The 16,412-nt window shown below is 45.5% G+C and overlaps 1 protein-coding gene across 1 annotated transcript in view; it reads right to left on the bottom strand.

The window, feature by feature from the left end:
* fer (fer (fps/fes related) tyrosine kinase) overlaps window positions 1-16,412 on the bottom strand; it is a 334,586-nt gene that overhangs the window by 111,551 nt on the left and 206,623 nt on the right. The window contains exon 12 of the mRNA XM_085987508.1: window positions 14,269-14,392. Within this exon, the coding sequence (XP_085843634.1) occupies window positions 14,269-14,392 (124 nt within the window). The remainder of the gene's footprint in view (window positions 1-14,268; window positions 14,393-16,412) is intronic.

The raw sequence follows: 16,412 nt of genomic DNA, 5'->3' as shown, positions 1-16,412 counted from the left end.
ATTGGTTATTCGTATAAGAGGAATTTTAAAGGGTATGAGGAGCAGGCAGGAGATAAGAGATTAGACTAGGTAGCTTATGGAGAGAAATACATCTTGGCTTCCTTTGGCTGGGGAGTCTAGAACCAGGGGCCACAGCCTCAGGATAAAGGGTAGGCCATTCAGGACTGAGATGAGAAGAAATTTCTTCACACAGAGGGTGGCGAATCTTAGGAATTCTCTACCCCAGAGGGCTGTGGAGGTTCAGTCATTGGGTGTATTCAAAACAGGAGTCGAGGCAGATCAGCCATGATCTCGTTGAATGGTGGAGCAGGCTCGAAGGGCCAAATGGCCTACTCCTGCTCCTATTTCTTCTTATGTTGTTGCATCGCCACAGACTTGAAGAACTGAATAGCCTGTTTCTATGCTGGATAATTGTTTTCTTCCCTGACTTCATTTGGTTGGTTTGAAGCCTTCAGTGGAGAAGGTGAGCACATGACCTGATTCCAACCACTCTCAAAGCTTCTGCTGCTGGCTGTCATGAAGTGCCCAAGACTGCTTAGTGTTGACTTTTTCCCATGCTGGGAGCTGCTGTGGCTTCTCCACTTGACTTAACGCAGATTCAGAACTGAGAGGAGGGGAACTTAAATCTGTATCCATTGCTGCTCTGAGCACACCATTTTAAAAGTCAGATTTAATCAATTTCCTCAACATCAAAAATTGAAAGACATTCTTCACTATCGCTGACCACTATCGCTTCGCATATGCTGATTACATTGCCATGGCCACGCAAAACATGAATCCGTCCATCACTGAGAAGACCCTGACCAGTGATTTACAGAGGACGGAGGCCTACTTCTGCTGATAGCGACTTCAGCCAAACCCGCAAAAAAAGTCACCTCGCCATTCCACCTCAACACCCATTAAAGCAAACCAAGCTTTGAAAGTTTCCTTTTACGGCGCAGAGGTAAACCATGCAAAAAAAAACCCTCCTATTTGGGAGCCACGCTTAATCGCATCCTGTCATAAGAATATAAGAAATAAGAGCAGGAGTAGGCCATCTGGCCCCTCGGGCCTGCTCCACCATTCAATAAGATCATGGCTGATCATCGACCTCAACTCCACTTTCCCGCCCAATCTCCATATCCCTTGATTTCCCGAGAGTCCAAAAATCTATCTATCTCAGCCTTGAATATACGCAAAGACTCAGCATTCACATCCCTCTGGGGCAGAGAATTCCAAAGATTCACAACTCGCTGAGTGAAGAAATTCCTCCTCATCTCAGTCTTAAATGGCCGACCCCTTATCCTGAGACTATGCCCCCTAGTTCTAGACACTCCAGCCAGGGGAAACAACCTCTCAGCATCTACCCTGTCAATCCCCTTCAGAATCTTGTATGTTTCAATGAGATCACCTCTCATTCTTCTAAACTCCAGAGAGTATAGGCCCATTCTACATAATCTCTCATCATAGGACAGCCCTCTCATCCCAGGAATCAATCTACTGAACCTTCGTTGCACCGCCTCCAAGGCAAGTATATCCTTCCTTAGATAAGGAGATCAGAACTGTGCACAGTACTCCAGGTGTTGTCTCACCAAGGCCCTGTACAATTGTAGCAAGACTTCCTTACTCTTATACTCCAACCCCCTTGCAATAAAGGCCAACATGCCATTTGCCTTCCTTATTGCTTGCTGTACCTGCATGCTAGCTTTCTGTGTTTCTTGCACGAGGACACCCAAATCTCTCTGAATACCAACACTTGAAAGTTTCTCACCATTTTAAAAAATATTCTGTTTTTCTATTCTTCCTACCAAAGTGAATAACTTCACATTTCCCTACATTATACTCCATTTGCCACCTTACTGCCCACTCAGTCTATCTATATCCCTTTGCAGACTCTTTGGCCGCGATTTTTCCTATCGATGCGGCTTGGGGGCAGGACAGCTGCCTTCCGGGTTCCAGTCCCGTCCCAAACGACATCAGACGCACAGATGTGATTTTGCGTCAATTGGCCTTGTTAAGCCCGCCCTGCGGGCTTGCCGGCCAATTAAGAGGTAGGCGGTGTCAGATGACGTCAGTTGACGACGCATCATCTGCCGGTTTTCTTAAAGGGGCCACGCACAATTTTATTTGACAGCTGATTTTTCAGTGTTTGACAGCATTGAGCTGCTGCCAACACTGACAATCACTGTACAAAGGTAAGCCCTTGCACCTAGGCTCTCCAGTGACTCCCTCCTTAGGGTAGAACAGATGGCAGCTGCAGGTGAGGTTACAGAAGCAATTTGTCACTGTTGAGAGAGGTTTGCCCAATGAGGTGGGACTACACACACAATTCAAAACCTGTCACCTACAGAAAAGTGTAAATGCATTAAAAATGATTTCCCCAACATCTTCTTACCTCTGAAATTCACCAGTGTACCATTGGATCCTTCCCACCACTTCTGCACCCGTCATCAGTGCAGAAACATTACAGTAGACCCACAGCTTGCCACACTAACCTGGCGTGGTGTCCGGATGTCGGGAAGCCCGCAGTAGACCTGTCAAAATTGCAAAAAGCCTCTTAACTGCCCATTAACAACTTATTAACAAGCAGTTAAGTGCCTCTTCCCACCGCTAGGTGTCGGGTCCAAATCGGGGACCCGACACCTGGGAAGGTTGTTTGGAGGCGGCTTGACAGCGGGTTTCCGATCCGCTGTCAATCTTTGTGGTTTTGCCAGATGTCCCGCCTCCAAACCTGCTCCGAGCTCTGGCAAAATTCCGGCCTTTGTTTTCTCCTCACAGCTTACTGTCCCACCTAGCTTTGTATCATCAGCAAACTTGGATACATGACACTCAACAAGGTCAATCAAGGGAAAATCGCGTCGACTGGCCGGACGTCGATGGAGGCGGGACTAAAACCCGAAAGTTGTAGTCCCGCCTCCTTCCCGACAGCTTAAGGAAAATCCAGCCCTTTATGTTCTCCTCACAGCTTACTGTCCCACTTAGCTTTGTGTCATCAGCAAAGTTGGATACAATACACTCGGTCCCTTCATCTAGGTCATTAATATAGATTGTAAATAGCTGAGGCCCCAACACTGATCCTTGCGGCACCCTACTAGTTACAGCCTGCCAACCTGAAAAAAATCCGCTTATCCCTACTCTCTGCTTTCTGTCCGTTAACCAATCCTCTATCCATGCTACTATATTACCCGCAACCCCATGAGCCCTAATCTTTTGTAATAATCTTTTATGTGTCACCTTATCGAAGGCCTTTTGGAAATCCATATATACTACATCCACTGGTTCCCCTTTACCTAGCCTGCTAGTTACATCCTCAAAAAACTCTAATAAATTTGTCAAGCATGATTTCCCTTTCATAAAACCATGTTGACTCTGCCTGATCATGTTATGATTTTCTAAGTGACTTGATACCACTTCCTTAACAATGGATTCCAGCATTTTCCCGATGACTGATGTCAGGCTAACTGGCCTGTAGTTCCCTGTTTTTTCTATCCCTCCTTTCTTGAATAGCGGTGTTACATTTGTGACCTTCCAATCCGTTGGGACCATTCGAGAATCTGGGGAATTTTGGAAGATCAAAACCAATGCATCCACTATCTCTTCAGCCACCTCTTTCCGAACCCTAGGATGTAGGCCATCAGGTCCAGGGGATTTGTCGGCTTTTAGTCCCATTAGTTTCTCTGGTTAGTCCCATTCGCCCATCACCCCTGTTGCTCGCTGACCTATATTGGCTCCCGGTTAAGCAGCGCCTCAATTTCAAAATTCTCATCCTTGTTTTCAAATCCCTCCATGTCCTCAACCCTTCTTATCTCTGTAATCTCCTTCAGCCCCACAATCCCCCAAGATATCTGCGCTCCTCTAATTCTGCCCTCTTGAGCATCCCTGATTATAGTCGCTCAACCTTTGGTGGCCGTGCCTTCTGTTGCCTAGGCCCTAAGCTCTGGAATTCCCTGCCTAAACCTGTCCACCTCACTACCTCTCTTTCCTCCTTTAAGACGCTCCTTAAAACCTATATCTTTGATGAAGCTTTTGGTTACCTGCCCTAATTTATCCTTCTGTGGATCAGTGTCAATTTTTTTGTCTTAAAATACTCCTGTGCAGCGCCTTGGGACGTTTTACTACGTTAAAGGCGCTATATAAATACAAGTTGTTGTTGTTGTACTTTTTCTCTACTTATATTAATTACGTTAAGGTCCTCACCCTCATTTAGACCCTTGGTTCCCCACCATTTTTGGTATGCTTTTTGTGTTTTCTACTGTGAAGACAGATACAAAATATTTGTTTAACGTTTCTGCCATTTCCTTATTCCCCATAATAATTTCTCCTGTCTCAGCCTCTAAGGGACCAACGTATACTTTTGTTACTCTTTTCCTTCTTACATACTTGTGGAAACTCTTACAATCTTCTTTTATATTTCTTGCTAGTTTTCTTTCATTTTATTTTTTCCCTTTTTATCAATTTATTGGTCAACCTTTGCTGGTTTCTGAAACTCTCCCAATCCTCAGGCTTATTATTATTCTTTGCAACATTATAAGCTTCTTCTTTCAATCTAATGCTATCCTTAACTTCCTATAGACAGCATCTCCAGAACCTTGGGAAGAAACCAAAAAGAGTAGGGTCAACTTGATCCAGAAACTCGCCGGATCCACATGGGGAGTAGACGCACAAACCCTCCGTACAGCAACACTTGCCCTGGTGTACTCTACAGCGGACTACTGTTCTCCGGCATGGCTATCAAGTCCGCATGTCAAATCCGTTGATGTCCAGCTGAATTCTACTATGAGAATTATCACCGGCACGCTTTTAATCGACACCGACACCTTGGCTGCCCGTGCTTGAAAACATCGCACCACCACACTTACGCCGCGAAAATGTAGTCTCCAGAGAACACAACTGTTACACCAGCAAAGACATGCCAATCCAGGCTGACTTGAATAACGTACCACCAACCTGTCTGAAATCTAGAAGGCCATTCTGGATCGTCGCCGAAGCCCTTCAGCAATCTCCTTGCAGCCTTGATGACCGATGGTGAAATGTTTGGAAGAACTGTGACATACGGAATGGATTCCTTAGAGGACCCCACAGTACAACCTGAATGATCACACCTTCCTCGCAAACAGTGGACAACCATCAACCGCCTCAGAACTGGTCATGGTCGATGCGACCACCTTCTGATTGATGGAAGATTAAAGCATCCCCATTGTGCGACTGTGGAGCTTCTGATCAGACCCTGGAGCACATCATTGAGCACTGCCCTCAAGAGGAAATTCGCAGCTGGCTTACAAGATATCCATGCTGTTACACTGGAAGCTTTGGCGTGGCTATCTGACTTAGATATTGACATTTGAATTGCTTTGCTAATACCATACGATAGAAGATGACTCTGTACTTATCAATTTAAAAGGCTCTGCTAATTTCAGCTAAAGCTGGGTCTTCAAGCAGTTTCAATTAGCTGTTCAAACCTTGTTAAAGTGCTTAGTGATAATATTTTGGATGCTAAAGGCTTTATCAATTGGGGTGGAAGCAGAATCCTGCTCAGGGTGGTTGGCACAGAGTATTTCACACATGGGGATTATGAAGACAGTAATGAGCAGTTCAACGGGGACCTCACTAGAATGTTAGTCGGAGGAGTTGTGCAAAGGACTTAATCAGTTAAGTTTAAAAATACACTTGCTCAATTGTGGGGTGGGGGGGGGGGTGCGGCGGCAGTGGTGGCGGCATGGCTGGTGCTACTGCCGTTGACTTCATGTCCTCAGCTGGGGGTGGGGTGGGAGAACCTCGTCAGCATGTGGGGGGTAAAGTTGCTTTGCGGAGAGGTAACAGACATTTCTCATTTTGTCTACGCTTGTGCTTCAGAAGCGCTCACTCTACAAATCTTGCTTTTCTTGCTGGTTATCTTCCAATGTTTCAGTTACTATAAAAGGCTTACATAGTACTTCTTTTCAACAATAACTGCAAATATTTTGTAGTCTGAAGTGTTGAGCGAATAAGGAGGTAACCCATTACAAATCATTCACACATTCTGACCTGTAACCAACTTCACAGAAATATACATTAGTAGAGGGTGACTCAGTCGCAGTTTTTCTACCCCTCTTTGTTGGCAAAATTCCCAAATGCACTATCTGCATTAATAATTACTGACCTTTTTTAAATTAAATTTTCAAGAACGTTGAGTTTGTCCCACTAAGGTTTTCTACCAATTTTCAATGCCAGACATTTACTGTGGGGAATTTGAGCCGCAAATCCATATCCTACCCATTAATCACAGAAGCACAAACTTGGGTCCCATTCATGACCCCATTTCAAATTCTCCAATGGGCTTATTCATTTACTATTCTAATCTTGCGTATTTCCTTGTTGTCTCAGTCAATTAATTAAAAGTTAAATTCCTTCCCAAATCTAATTGATTCAATTATGCCAGCATTACTGAAATCCAAATTCAAGTTCACCCACCACTGTGATCTTGTCCTTCCTTATTTGACAAATCAATTATATTATTCCACTTTCATAGCATTACATTTTCAATGTCATCTTTCGAGACGCCGAACACCTCGAGTCTCTTCACCGGGAGCAAGCGTAAGCCAAGTGCAGGCAGCGCAAGTCAACCCAAGCACCCCACCCACCCGCCCCTTCAACCACCGTCTGCCCCACCTGTGACAGAGACTGTAGGCCCCGCATTGGACTCATCAGTCACCTGCGAACTCATTTTTTTTTTAAAATGTGGAAGCAAGTCATCCTCGGTTCCGAGGGACTGCCTAAGAAGAGAAGATCTTTCCCAAAATTCTATTAATTGTTCCATAATCGAAGCCTAATATCAGGAACACATATCCCCAAATAAATCAAATCTGCTTTGAGACATTGGGATCCACAGGGAGACAAGGCAGAGTGGAACCATGTAATAGATAGATGGTATGATAAACTCTGACTGGTGCTCACTTTAATGAACATCATTGATTTACTTGGCTGCTTTACAAGGGCATAAAACTCCATTCGTATGTCTGTTTTTTTTTGCAGGGGCCAAGGTTACTTTTAAAAATCAAGTCTCCTGTTTTAATTTACCTGGGAAGCCAGTCCACTTTCACCAATACTACATAAATAAATAGAACATTCGGAGAGCCATAAAAATGTGTTATAATCTTAATTTTTTTGTCATTCAGAAATAGTTTGTCAGGTAGGTGAACTTATGGAGTATGAAATTAAATTAAAAATCCAATTTGGTGGATGTTTTTGTTCTAACAGAAGATTGTACTCAGAATATTAAAGATGGATGCAGATTAGAAATGTAAACCTCATTCACCTGCATGTGTCTTAAATAAAGCTATAGTTATTGGTAAAGACCAGACTGAGTTAAATATAAATAGACACAATCAGAAGCTTGAAACAACTGCATCTTATCAAATTGTATGTTACTCAAACCTGTGTGAAAATGCACACCCTCAAATAGATGATCAATTTAACACAAAGAAGCAGAATGCTGCCCGCTTACCAGCCAGCACTGGCTATCCGTTGGTTACAGGGAGAGTATCTGGCAGCAGGAGGCCACCTGCAGGGACTCAGTTAAGTTGTGAGGAGGTGGTTTTGGAGGGTCTTACGATCTGGGAGAGGGGGGACAACTAGGGCAGGAGAGTTCCAAACTTTCATTATTAGGCCCCGAGGAACACTCCTAGTGCTCCTGGTCCGACAAAGAAAGTTAAAAAAAAGTTGAATAAACGTACTTGGACCTCTTCTGGTCCCGACTCTTCTTGTGGCTTACCAGCCACGTGAACCTAGCAGGAAGGTCTTTCCTGCCCAGGATACTGGTTAAAATAGCAATCAGGCCCCGATAACATAATCGGAGCCCGATCTGCACATTTAAAGAAAGACCCAGCTAGTTTCCAGTGGGTATCTTGTCCGCCTGCTCAGATGAGCAGGTTAAAATGGAAGACTGCAGGAAGGGAGAGGGACGTCGACGGGTTTGTCTCCTGGGCTACTTTAACTGCCCGCGCTGTTACTGTTGGGCTGGCAGAGTCAAATTTGTTCCTTGTATTTCAACCGCACAGTGTTGAGCAATGCAAACATTTTTTAAAATTTATTTGGTGCTATTGCACGATATATTTGCTCGTCTTTTTCTTAGCAGTGGAATTGAACAGTCATCAACTCACATCTTACAAGGCTTGACAGGGTAGATGCAGGGAGCATGTTTCCCCTGGCTGGGGAGTCTAGAACCAGGGGTCAGTCTCAGAATAAGGGTTCGGCCATTTAGGACTGAGATGAGGAGAAATTCCTTCACTCAAAGGGTGGTGAATCTTTGGAAATCTCTACCTCAGAGGACTGTGGAGGCTCAGTCGTTGACTATATTCAAGACAGAGATAGATAGATTTTTGAATATTAAGGGATATAGGGATAGTGCAGGAAAGTGGAGATGAGGTAGAAGATCAGCCATGATCTTATTGAATGGCGGAGCAGGCTCGAAGGGCCAAATGGCCTACTCCTGTTCCAATATTTTATGTTCTTATCTGCAGGAAATAGTGCCACACTACCATTATTTGGACATTAAAATGAAAACACTGTACCTATTATGATATGAAACCCAAAGGTACCAAAATAGAGGTCATCCCCAAAGGTTTACTTTCAACATTTTTCTCCTTAGCTTTACACTTTGACCACTTCAGCAATTACTGTGGCTACACATATGGCAATGATGACAACAAACATGAGATTTTTTTTGATTATAATGACCCGGATTTTGCAGTTAGCGATGAAGGGACGGCGCTCGCCATTGACCTCAAAGAAAGCTGCCAACAAAGATTTAGCGAGCTCTGCGGCATTGATGTCCCCTATTCGGACGTGTCTTTCAATTTGATGCCATCTACAGGGGATCTGTGGCATTCAGGAACAGTGAAATCATCAAGCAGAATGAGCATCCAATCACATTGTAAAATTCTCACAAACAGCAAACCAGGAAGTAAAAAGTACAGATTGTCATTCACATTTTAATAATTTTACAGAAAACAAAATAAAAATTGGGACATAATATGGAATTATGGTAGAAGCTGAAATATCAAACAAACTTGTAAAAAATATAAACATTTATTTTTATTATTTTAAAAATCCATGGAATTTTTATCATGGAATGGAAGGAATGACACCCCATGCTTTTAAAATTATTTTTTCAGGGCCAGACAGGTTGTCCAGCAGTAATTATGATTTAGTATGCTGTTAAAAACTCAGTTACACCTCATTCAACAAGGCTTAATATTTTCAATGGCGTTTTACAGCGAGAATAGTGCGCAAAAGGTTGAAGTTCACGTCAAATCACTGATTCTGTGTTGATGCATCTGCAAAGACTACAACAGTGCACCCTGTGGAGGAGCAAGGTATCATGGACAGCAACTTCCGGATTTCTGCGTTTAACTGCGCATGTGCGGACACCAGAAGTTGCTGTCAGTTTTACACAGTAATGATGACGAGCACTGACAGTTTCGCCGTCATTAAAAGCGCAAATTATGGCCAGTATAAAAATAGGAGAGTTTTAACCAGATGTGAGGAGAAAGCAAAGTGGTAATTTAAAGAATAATTCCCTGTTGTTCATGTAAATCTGTTTTTAATTCAGCTAATTTAATACAATCTACAGCTTTTTCACCCCCCTGGTTTTTATTGATAATTCAGGTCTCCTATGAATAAATAACATGTACATAGTTATTCTTCATTTAACGTTTCATTAGCAAAATAAACCATTTGTGTTAATGACTAAATTAGTTATAATCTTGCAAAATTCACGAGATTCAGCGATGGTAGTAAACACTACACCACAATTGAAAAACACCAATCCGAGTGAACCAAATCATTAAACAATGCAAAGAAACCTACCTGGAACATTGGAACAAAATAACCAAAAGCCAAAGCAGATTAGAATGTTACCGGGCCCTAAAAAGAGAATATAAACTGGCAGACTATCTCTCGACCATCAGAGACACAAAACAGAGACAGACCCTCACCAGGTACAGACTAAGCGACCACCAACTAGCAATTGAAAAAGGAAGATACAAGAAATCCTGGCAGCCTAGAGAGAATAGAATATGTGATCAATGTCTGGCCGGCGAGGTTGAGACAGAGATGCATTTCCTCCTAAAATGCGAAAAATTCAACACATCAAGAAACATATTATTTGACAAGCTCAGCCAAACAACCCCAGATTTCAAGGAATTGGATGACCTGTCAAAATTAAGATTAGTCCTGGGAGAAGGAGACAGACCATACCTTGGTGCCAAATGTGTAACAACATGTCACAACCTGAGGACTGTTTAAAATGAATACTGAATGTACCCAATGATGTACAACGACTGTTTAAATTAATATTGTTTAAAGTAATATTGTATGTACCCAACGAAGGTCAAAATTGTTTGACACCTACAGAATGTTGGAAAACTGTACTTTTTGTTATGTAAGCTTTGGCAATATGGTTCCCTGTAAACTTTCATGCCAATAAAGCATTTGAATTGAATTGAATTGAATTGAAAAGGCAAAAGCCAAGGAGCTTGTTTGCAGTGGTTAAATCGTTAAATTTATCAGGCATAAGAGTAAGGGAGCATTTGGTAAATTGTAAATTGATTATGGAGAGTCAATATGGTTTTATGAGAAAAAGGTCATGTCTGACTAACCCAATTGTCATTGAGGTGGTATATATATGAGAATCAATAAATGTTAGTCATAAGAATTTTCAAAGTGCATTGGAGAAGATTCCAACCCAGAGCTTATTAGCTAGAATAAATGTGTGCAGAATTGGAGCTAATCTAGTTGCATGAACAGGAAATTGCTCGTGAGGTCGGAGACCGACAGTTGGGATAAAAGATATATTCTTAGATTAGCAAGCAATGACAAATGGGGGCCAACAATGCAGCTTGAGCAATGCACCACCTGGGCCAGCACAATATGCGCCTGTATACAAATGGACTAATCTCACCAGATAATGCGAGATCAGCCCATTTCAATATTTTACTGGTGCTCCAGACGGTGTCTCACATCATGTTTGTGGCACTAGGGCCACACTGTTGGTTGTCAGTGGCCAGTGAAAAGCCCCTGACCTCAGACTGCCCACCTAGCATTTTCTTGGCATGGAGGCAGGGGCTCTGGGACATAGCAATGAGGAAGCATTGGGCAAGGGAGCATTGATGCTGGGGGAATAATGGGCAGGGTTGTCAGAATTATTTTTAGAAAAGCTTCTACGGCAGCCACCCTTTTAGTGCCTGTTCCAAATCGAGCTCTGATCAGGTGTTCCAGCCACATAACAGGTTGGACACACCTCATATATATTCAGCTCAGGGACCTATTGATCCTAATCTACAACTTGTAAGCCTCAGGCCTCCGTACCTCATTTTCCAAAGAATGGGCCCGCGAAGTGCTTCAGAGAATTGGGTGCGCAGCATCATATTACTGGTCAAATGGCTCACTAGTAAAACTGAAGTCAATGGGAATCGGAGGGAAAACTCTCCACTGGCTGGAGTCATACCTAGCACAAAGGAAGATGGCTGTGGTGGTTGGAGGTCAATCATCACAGCAGGAGTTCCTCAGGGCAGTGTCCAAAGCCCAACCATCTTCAGCTGCTTCATCAATGACCTTCCTCCATTATAAAAGGTAAGAAGTGGGGATGTTCGCTGATGACTGCGCAGTGTTCAGTGCCATTCACAATGCCTCAGATAATGAAGCAGTCCATGCCCGCATGCAGCAAGACCTGGACGACATTCAGGCTTGGGCTGATAAGTGGCAGGTAACATTCGCGCTAACAGGTGCCAGGCAATGACTATCTCCAAAAGCGAGAGTCTAACCACCGCCCCTTGACATTCAACGGCATTACCATCGCTGAATCCCCCACCATCAATATCCTGGGGGGGTCACCACTGACCAGAAACTTAACTGGACCAGCCACATAAATACTGTGGCAACAAGAGCAGGTCAGAGGCTGGGAAGTCTGTGGCGAGTTTTTCACCTCCCGACTCCCCAAAGCCTTTCCACCATCTACAAGGCACAAGTCAGGAGTGTGATGGAATACTCTCCACTTGCCTGGATGAGTGCAGCTCCAACAACACTCAAGAAGCTCAACATCATCCAAGACAAAGCATCCCACTTGATTGGCACCCCATCCACCGCCTCAAACATTCATTCCTTCCACCATTGGCGGACCGTGGCTGCAGTGTGTACCATCTACAAGATGCACTGCAGCAACTCGCCAAGGTTTCTTCAGCAGCACCTCCCAAACCCGCGACCTCTTCCACCTAGAAGGACAAGGGCAGCAGGTGCATGGGAACACCATCACCTGCAAGTCACACACCAACCTGACTTGGAAGTGTATCGGCGTCCTTCATCGTCGCTGGGTCAAAATCCTGGAACACCCTACCTAACAGCACTGAGAGAATACCTTCACCAGACAGACTGCAGCGGTTCAAGAAGGCGGCTCACCACCACCTTCTCAAGGACAACTAGGGATGGGCATTAAATGCTGGCCTTGCCAGCGACGCCCACATCCCATGAACTAATAAAATTTAGAATTTGCCACAAGAAATTAAAAGCAAGGAAGTACTACTGCAGTTATACAGAGTGCTGAACATGATCTCATTTGGAGGTCTGTGCTTAGTTTTAGACACCCGACCTCAGGAAGGATACACTGGCCTTGGACTGAGTCCAGCAAAAATTCACCAGGATTATACCTGGAATGAAGGGGCCAGCTATGATGAGAGACTGGATAAACTTGGGTTGCATTTTGTAAAATAGGGAAGTAAAGGATAAGCTAATATTTAAAATAAAGAAGGAAAATGGCAATGTAATAGGGAACGAGTCTTCATATTTATATGGGAATCCAAAAGAAGGGGGTCATAATCTTGGAATTAGAACTGAGCCAGATAAAAGTGAATCCAAAAAAAGTTCTTTACACAGCGTTGAGAATGCACTGTCTCCAGGGCCAGAGATGCAGCATCGACTGAGGTGTTTAAAAGGAATTTGATGCTGATTTAGGAAGTAAGGTTATTGAATGATACTGTGAGGGGGCAGAAAATTGGGATTCAAGAGATAAAGCGCTATGGCTAGCCCAGGTACAGTAGACTCGATCGACCAAATGGCCTACTTTTTCCTGTAACATTAAAACACAATAAATAAACACACAGCAACAGATTACAGACTGGGGTACCCAACATCTGCATTACATCCAGGTTATATTATTTTTTGTGCTTTCAACCTGTAGCAACTCTCCTACAAATTGGATATCTTCATGAGGCAAAGTTATTGCAGTCATTTAAATCTCATCAAACGTAGTCATTTTGTCTTGCTACTCGCTTATTCCGTCATGGAGCCCAGGAGTTAAAATCACCCAGTCTCACGCTGTTGAGGTCAGGATGGGAAGGTATTCCCAACATATTAACACAATTCTTTCATGACAACAATTCACACAGTATTGAGCTTGAGGCAAGATTTTCACTAACAATTATATATTTTTGTTACTGGCATATTTGGAATTGCCTCCACATTTTATTTGTCTGTGCATGATGGAGAGACTTTGAACACAAGGCTAAAGGTGACAGGGGAGTTTTACTCGGATCAAAAACCAAAAGTCCAACTGATGCACCTTTAAACATACTTTACATTATCGCATATTAAATTACCAAGGACACCCTGAAATTTCCATTCTTCTTCCTAATAAATAAAAACAATTATATCTATGTGAAAAAGTGCTTTACATTACATACATTATCCCTTTATATGGCCTTTTCTGATTGTCTAGGCTTCATGCAGATACAGCAATCCGAAAACAAACCTCTTTGCCTCCTTTCTGGCAAAAAGTAACAAAGCAAAATTTGACTAACACAGTGGGGAGATTCAAAGGTCACACTGTTAGAAGACACCAATGCTGAAGTGTGCCGTATCTGTATGTAATCAGTGTCATAAAATACAATACAATAGCAAAATACTGCGGATGCTGGAAATCCGAAATAACAACAGAAAACGCTGGAAAAACTCAGCAGGTCAGGCAGCATCCATGGAGAGAGAAACAGAGTTAACGTTTCAGGTCGAAGACCCTTCGTCAGAACTGGAAAAAAGCAGGCAATAGACGGAGGGTCTTCGACCTGAAACGTTAACTCTGTTTCTCTCTCCACGGATGCTGCCTGGCCTGCTGTGTTTTTCCAGCGTTTTCTGTTATTTCATAAAATACACTGTTTTGGAAAACATATTCCGTGGTATTCCCATATCTCCAAACCTTTTCTGGGAAAAAAACTACCTGAAATTAGAAAGCAGTAATGGATGGAGTGGGAATTTTTTCCTTACCTGTGAATACAGTTTTTCCCTTCAAGGTAAGCCATACCAGCAGCAGCATCCAAAGACATCTTCACGAGCTGTTTCATTTTCAACTCATCTTTCTTCTTCCTTAAAAATGAAAGGAAATCACCACCTAGACAGAAAACAAGATATAATCATAGGGCGATGTCCTATCAATTTAAGAGTTTTTAAAAAGCAATAAACCACTCATTTGTTAAGTTTTATACAGAAATTACCACAAATAATGCAGTCATGTAAAGAGTAAATCTGGACAGTTCAGATCTTCTACACTGGTCATTAATTCTTGTTTTATATCCAGGTAATACAGGCAGAAACCTCTATAGTCTGGACTTCTCTCTTAAAAAGTGCTCAGTTGATCGGGTGCTCATCAGGGGTCGGCCCGCAACACATCGACCAGAGGAGCGGTGGCACTCTCTCTCTCCTTCGCCCCTGCGGCTCGGGCGGGGGGCCGGTGCTCGGGAGGGCGGGAGCGGGGGGGGGTGGGGGGAAAAGGGTTACCCCGGCAATGGTGCTCAGGAGGGCGTGGGGCAGGGCTCGGGCTGACCGGGGCGCTGCGCTCGGCTGGGCCATGTCAGTGCGTGGGGCGGCACGGAGCTCCGCGGAGCCATCGCCGGCAGAGGGGAGAGGGTCTGCTGGCTCCCCCCTCCCTTTCTCCCCCCCTCCCTTTCTCCCTTCCCCCCTTTACCCCCCCCACACACCCCCTCGCCCCCCCACCTCCGCCCCCCCGTCGCACTCTCTTCCCCCCACTCGCTCGCTCTCTCTCTCTTCCCCCCACTCGCTCGCTCTCTCTTCCCCCCACTCGCTCGCTCTCTCTCTTCCCCTCGCTCGCTCTCTCTCTTCCCCTCGCTCGCTCTCTCTCTTCCCCTCGCTCGCTCTCTCTCTTCCCCTCGCTCGCTCTCTCTCTTCCCCTCGCTCGCTCTCTCTCTTCCCCTCGCTCGCTCTCTCTCTTCCCCCCGCTCGCTCTCTCTCTTCCCCTCGCTCGCTCTCTCTCTTCCCCCCGCTCGCTCTCTCTCTTCCCCTCGCTCGCTCTCTCTCTTCCCCTCGCTCGCTCTCTCTTCCCCTCGCTCGCTCTCTCTCTTCCCCTCGCTCGCTCTCTCTCTTCCCCTCGCTCGCTCTCTCTCTTCCCCCCGCTCGCTCTCTCTCTTCCCCCCATTCGCTCGCTCTCTCTCTCTTCCCCCCCACTCGCTCGCTCTCTCTCTTCCCCCCACTCGCTCGCTCTCTCTCTCTCTCTCTCTTCCCCCCACTCGCTCGCTCTCTCTCCCCCCCACTCGCTCGCTCTCTCTCTCTCTCTCTTCCCCCACTCGCTCGCTCTCTCTCTCTTCCCCCCACTCGCTCGCTCTCTCTCTCTTCCCCCCACTCGCTCGCTCTCTCTCTCTTCCCCCCACTCGCTCGCTCTCTCTCTTCCCCCCACTCGCTCGCTCTCTCTCTCTCTTCCCCCCACTCGCTCTCTCTCTCTCTCTCTTCCCCCCACTCGCTCGCTCTCTCTCTCTCTTCCCCCCACTCGCTCGCTCTCTCTCTCTTCCCCCCACTCGCTCGCTCTCTCTCTCTTCCCCCCACTCGCTCGCTCTCTCTCTCTCTTCCCCCCACTCGCTCGCTCTCTCTCTCTTCCCCCCACTCGCTCGCTCTCTCTCTCTCTTCCCCCCACTCGCTCGCTCTCTCTCTCTCTTCCCCCCACTCGCTCGCTCTCTCTCTCTCTTCCCCCCACTCGCTCGCTCTCTCTCTCTCTTCCCCCCACTCGCTCGCTCTCTCTCTCTCTTCCCCCCACTCGCTCGCTCTCTCTCTCTTCCCCCCACTCGCTCGCTCTCTCTCTTCCCCCCACTCGCTCGCTCTCTCTCTCTTCCCCCCACTCGCTCGCTCTCTCTCTCTCTTCCCCCCACTCGCTCGCTCTCTCTTCCCCCCACTCGCTCTCTCTCTTCCCCCCACTCGCGCTCTCTCTCTTCCCCCCACTCGCGCTCTCTCTCTCTTCCCCCACTTGCTCTCTCTCTCTTCCCCCCACTCGCTCTCTCTCTCTCTTCCCCCCACTCGCTCTCTCTCTCTCTTCCCCCCACTCGCTCTCTCTCTCTCTTCCCCCCACTCGCTCTCTCTCTCTCTTCCCCCCACTCGCTCTCTCTCTCTTCCCCCCACTCGCTCTC

This window comes from Somniosus microcephalus, chromosome 1 (genome assembly GCF_052327205.1).
Source record: "Somniosus microcephalus isolate GS21.2 chromosome 1, FLI_Smic_1.0, whole genome shotgun sequence".
NCBI classification, from domain to species: domain Eukaryota; kingdom Metazoa; phylum Chordata; class Chondrichthyes; order Squaliformes; family Somniosidae; genus Somniosus; species Somniosus microcephalus.
The sequence above is the reverse complement of the archived record's forward strand: the minus strand, read 5'-3'. Positions and strand labels throughout refer to the sequence as shown.